General features: G+C 45.3%; 1 protein-coding gene across 1 annotated transcript; it reads right to left on the reverse strand.

The window, feature by feature from the left end:
- Positions 1 to 3,772: 3,772 nt before the first annotated feature.
- LOC117648094 lies at positions 3,773 to 4,803 on the reverse strand. The gene is made up of 2 exons (XM_034390304.1): positions 4,429 to 4,803; positions 3,773 to 4,357 (listed from the first exon to the last, which is right to left on the reverse strand). Exons 1-2 carry the CDS (start codon positions 4,491 to 4,493, stop codon positions 3,904 to 3,906), a joined length of 519 nt encoding a protein of 172 aa, XP_034246195.1. The 5' UTR covers positions 4,494 to 4,803; the 3' UTR covers positions 3,773 to 3,903.
- Positions 4,804 to 5,520: the final 717 nt, after the last annotated feature.

Genomic DNA, 5,520 nt, shown 5'->3' on the forward strand with positions numbered 1-5,520 from the left:
AGGTTGCCGTTTCAGTTTTCCGTTGGTGAAAAAGTCCAAAATGCTCTACGGACAGTGAGGAACGGACGCACCGTAACGCTAAGATCTCTGACGAAACGCATGAAACGGTCACTCCGTAGGGATACGGACTGGCCGTTACACTTTATCCGTTACAGAAATTTGAGTTACGGAGCGTCCGTTCCTCACTGTCCGACTGTCCGTAGAGCATTTTGGACTTTTTCACAAACGGAAAACCGAAACGGCAACCTCCGGTGTAAAATAAGCGGTACATTTTCCGTTAAATTTCCGTACCACGCTTTACAAAGCACAGGCTCTTATGGGAGGAGTGGTACGGCAGATGTCCGTATCACCATTTGAGAGGCTATACGGAACGCCGAAGCATGCTCCGTGTCTGACACTGATTTTTTGCAGTGTGGCTCCTGGTATGTCTCGCTAGTGGCTGTTGTCCCGCACTTGCATTTCCGGCTTTCGTCCAATCCCAAGGACTGATGCAAAAAGAAATCCAGGAGCTCAAGGAGCGACCGGCTATCATAGAGGCCACCCTGGTGTATATCTAGAACGCGAAACGTGGGTTTTCCTTTGGCCCTGTGGTGTGTCGGCTCAAACGCACTGCACTTTCCGCTGTTTCATCGCGTCCCCAGCAGCGCCAAATGCGCAACGCGCATTAAAATGAAACACATTCTATCTGCAATCAGCAGTCAGTCCTGCGATGCGCACTTATGACCCATGCTCACCGTGGGAAAAGAATCACAGTAAATCATGGATTGGCACCTGCCTCCTGACTAAGAAAACAGGCTTACAAGGACAAGATACCTCATGAGGTTCTGCCGGGCGAAGACGAACTTTCGGAGATGTCTGTCTCCAGCCAAAGCCGCAACAATACGGCCCGCGAACCAATGTGATGCGCCCCCCACTCCACTGAGCGCCCCGCAGCTACAATGCTCCCGAGCGGACGGACAGATTGGCCTTCCTCAGAGGCACCCCGCCATCCCCCGCACTCTACCAAAAATTCCCTGTCCACGCCGTTAATTTATTACGAGTTTTCACTGTAGGTTAATTCACAGCGTTTACTGTGATCTGCTCACGCGATTCACTGTGATCTTGTTCGCGGTGTTCACTGTGATCTGGTTCACAGTAAACACTGTGAGTTTGACGCCGGTGAGCACCGAAGTGCTGCAAATCAGGCTCCAATTCACGGCGTTTACTGTGGCCAGATCACAGTGAACACTGTAACCGAGATCACAGCGAACGCCGCGAACCAGTTCACAGCAAACGCAGTGAATTGCATAACAGCAAACATTGGTAATAAATTAACGGCGTTGACAGGACATTTTTTGTAGAGTGGCGCCTCATCCTCGCTCACCGCGTGCACTGTGCGGGGTGTGTTCGTGTATTCCCCGTCTGTGTGCGTAAGCGCTTCTTTACTGACTGTCCACTGGCGTAACAGAGCGTGTACGGTCTGCAAGCTGTTCGTTCCACGACGCACGTGTGTGAGTGTGTTCGTGTTGGACGGCCCGCGTGCTTCCCCCTTGGCCCCTCAAGAAGCATTGTTGCATGGCCTGGCCTGGGTGAGCCTTCCGAGACGAGGCGCGCACACGGTGCTGCCGGCCGAGACCCCATTGTCGAAGCGAAGAGCTCTGTTGCGTAGCTCTGGATTGACGGGGCAGGGGCCCGATGGGCAGGGCGCGAGGGGGTAAACACCTCAAGAAATCGTGTACAGACTACTCGGTATTACGCTGTATTACGGAGGTATTACACGTGTTTTACGGCCTTAAAATGCAAAAATTTGGCACATTTGACCCGAAAAAGGTATTACGACCACGTGTATTACGCGTAATACACGGTTTTTGTGTACAGGGTATTACGCGAGTGGTTACCCCCTCGGCAGGGCGGGTGGCGGGACGCGCAGTACACCTTTCCGGGCTAAGCAACTTGTTCAGTATACTTGGATCTTTGCGCCGCCACACTTCAAGATCCAGCTCATTTGTGGCGAAACGGAATTGAAATCGGTGTCTACTGGAGTATCAACAACAACGAGTTTAATGCCATTTCGCTGCAAATTCATCTCGCTGTCTTACAATGTGGCGGCGCAAAGATTCGGTTATTGCACAAGAAGCTTAGCCCGGAAAGGTTAGTTGGTGCGCCAGCTCTCGCAGCTTCGAGACTCTGGATCGCCCACGACAGAGGTAAAAAACGACAAAAATGCTAATTCCCCTCCCCCCCCTTCCCCTGGTGCGATTTTTACTCTTTGCAGTGCAATTCTACATTTCTGAGTGTCTTAAAACAGCAAGTTCTCTCGGGGGAAAGATTGATCAGACTAAAAGAAGAAAGGCTTGTGATATGTCAGGTTTAATTAAATCCATAAAATAAAACAGAGTCAAAGCTTACAGAGACTTTTATTTAACAAATTTAAAACTATCCACAGGGAAATGAAAACAACAAGTTTGTGATATAGAAGTTGATTGAACAGAAGTATTTTCTAAATATCAAATTTTGAAATGAAACATTTAATAAAGTGAAGTCTACTACACACTCTCATTCCAAGTACGTGACATCACGCCACGTTCATTTCAACGTGATGTCACCTACTTGGAATGAGAGTGCAATTTACAGCAGAATGCTTCAAGGGAGGCAATTAAAGTTGTCACACTTGCCTGTTAACTCCTCTCAAACCCATTCACTAAATCAACGAAAGTAAAGAGGCCCATCGAAGGTGGCCACTGAAGATCAAACACATAAAAAAATTGTTGGCTGAGCGATAGCAAAGCCCGTTACTCCAGTGGGGTTGTAAAACATTTTCTGCGTGTGTGTGTGTGTGTGTGTGTGCCCGTGTGTGCACTACTCCTCCTGAACGGCTCGGCCAATCTGGCTGAGATTTTGCAGACTTCTTAGGTTTGTTCTTGGCTCGACACACGCGAAATTTCACTATCCCAGCTCACGTGGTTCAGTTTTTTTAAGCCAAAAACACCTAAAAACCGCCAAAGAGCGAGTTTTCTGCAGGCAGATCAATTCTCTCTTGAAGAAGGGGGGTCTTCGACAAGTTAGAAAGTAACAAGGGTCAAGATCGTGTTATCTGTAGATGAAGCAACTCTATCTAGAATGAAGGGGGGGTCTGGCGTAAACCTACCTTGTTGTACTTAATGTCTATTTACAGGATCAGCACGCACTACAAATCTAACTGTCTACTTAGCACGCACTTACAAATGCATGCTTGCAAGTACACACTTACAAACGCATACTTGGCCAAGCATGCACTTACAAATGCATGCTTGGAAAGTACACACTTACAAACGCATGCTTGGCGCCGTATAACTCCATGCTAAGCATAGGCGTTTGTAAGTGTGTACTTGCAAGCATGAATTTTGAGTGCGTGCTAGTAGACAGTTAGGTTTGCAGTGCGTGCCAGGAAGAATGCCAGAAAGGTTAATGAAGGAGTATGCTGATGCTGACAATACCACTGATTATGATAAGCCACGAAAAAGAAGAGCACCCAAAAAAATTAAGAGATAGTTCTGATGAGGAAGTACCATCTTGTTCGAAGAAAAGAGGCAGTAAACTAATTGGTTGATATGACCGTTGACAGGAAGCTTCTAGAAGGATCAACAATAACAAACAGCAATCTGCCGAATGACATACCAAAGACAATACGATGTAAGATAGTGTGCCATTAACAAGTTTAAACTAGACAGCCGGAAACCGGCAACACGCGGGCAAACATAAACAAATCGGCAATCTGTATTGTCTTTTGGAACATGTTTTTTGCTTTTTTTTATTTTTTATGTTCGCGTCGCTCGTTTGCTCGCGGTATTTGTTTTTTGCCGAAATTTGTAAAATATTTTAAAATTTTGTTAAATTGTACTAGTTTGTGTGTCTGCCCTTTTTCCCTTTGTGTTATTGAACTGTTTAGTTTGAACATGCAAAGAAGAAAGGCTTCTTTGATTTTGTGATCTGTGCGTATTTCGAGTAGTTTGATTCTACAGAAGGCAAAAAACGCCGTGGTAGGTGCACAAAACAATATCCCTCTTCAATTGATTTGTCTTCTAATTGGAGACGTACTGTCCGCCCATTAACCGTCTCCAGTATTTCAATCTTTAGTACTCTATGCATCTTCTTGATGGGCAAATCTTTTATGCTTTTGAACTCAGAAGTTTGATTTGCCACCTGGTTTAGCTGATTAACGTCTTCGTCACTTGAGTTTTCCTGTGACGGAAATGAGCAGTAGGAATGGTGGTGCGTTGCAACCCTAGAAGTTTTCTTAAAACACTTCTGCTTTCTCATCATCATCGTCTCCTCCTTCTCGCTTGGGTTTCTCTTTAGTCTCATCTGGTTTCTTTTTCTTGTGGCTTCTTTTTTTATCCTGTTAAATTTAGAACATTAGTTTTTGTGCCATCTGTATTCAGTACTATTAAAAATTATAGTTTGAAATACCTGTTTCTTTGTGTTTTCTGTCTTTTTCTTTCTCTTTTTGTTTTGGTCGTTTGGTTGTTCATCATCCTGAAATGAAATAAATGTTTTTAGTTGGAAGGTTGTAGCTTAGTTATACAGTAAGGGAGTATGGCAGGGCATAATGTAACGGGCAGTTGTGGCTTGTTTGGGCAGTTCTTAATCTCACTTTGGCAGTTGTTAACGAAAAAATGGGCAGTTGTCTCGAGGTCAAATTTGGTGAAGTTAGGGTAAGGAAATGTGGCAAAACACATAACCTAACCTAACCAGATCACCGTGATAATTTCGAGAATTCAAACATCCAAGAGATGGTTTAGGAACTATAAGGCTTACCACATCTCCCCGCCGCACAGCCCCAAATTGCAGCCGTGATTGCCCCATTGCCCCCCCCCCCCCTCCGGTCGCCCGGATTTGGGCAGTTGTAAAAATTTCTTACATTATGCCCTGGAGTATGGGGCGATTTGTAACAGATTTCGGAATTCTCTATACAAAATTAAGAATGTTCATTCTGCATATCGGTGTCAAACTTGTGCCAGTTGAGCAGTCTGGCCTTCATCTAGACTGTGCAGCTCCATTGGATCAATCTGGAGTCCGTAATCTTTGAAATCTAAGACGTTTTCCAAACTCTTGCATGCTGTTACGAATCGCCCCAGCCTGGGGTGATTTGAAACAGCCATGGGGCTTTTCATAACATCCTACACATTAAATGAAACATCGTCAGGAATGTTATCTCCTCCACCAGTTGTTCTTCGGGTGTCCTGCAGACGTCTAAAAATCTATATTACTAGCTGCCGTTGACCGCCTCAGCATTAACTGATAGGCTATGTCAATCCTTCAATCCTATCCTATCCTATCCTAATCCTATAATCCTATAACCTCACTATAAAGCCCCAATCCGACTGACTCACTCACTGACTCACTCATAGAAATGTTTGGGGTCAAGGAGTGGTCGTAGAGACTTGCGGTTTTTTCCATTCGATTCCAAATTTTATGGAAATATTGGGAAAAATGTTTCTAGGCCGACTCACCCAGGTGCGACTGACCCAAAGCATTTTCACCCATACGCTATTCGCCCTC

This window comes from Thrips palmi, unplaced genomic scaffold, assembly GCF_012932325.1.
Source record: "Thrips palmi isolate BJ-2018 unplaced genomic scaffold, TpBJ-2018v1 HiC_scaffold_3, whole genome shotgun sequence".
Classification (NCBI taxonomy): domain Eukaryota; kingdom Metazoa; phylum Arthropoda; class Insecta; order Thysanoptera; family Thripidae; genus Thrips; species Thrips palmi.

Coding starts and splice junctions, on each gene's coding strand:
- LOC117648094 (XM_034390304.1), bottom strand. CDS start 4,493: ATGATGAACAACCAAACGACCAAAACAAAAAGAGAAAGAAAAAGACAG. Junction 4,358..4,428: donor CAGAAAACACAAAGAAACAG/GTATTTCAAACT, acceptor TAAATTTAACAG/GATAAAAAAAGAAGCCACAA.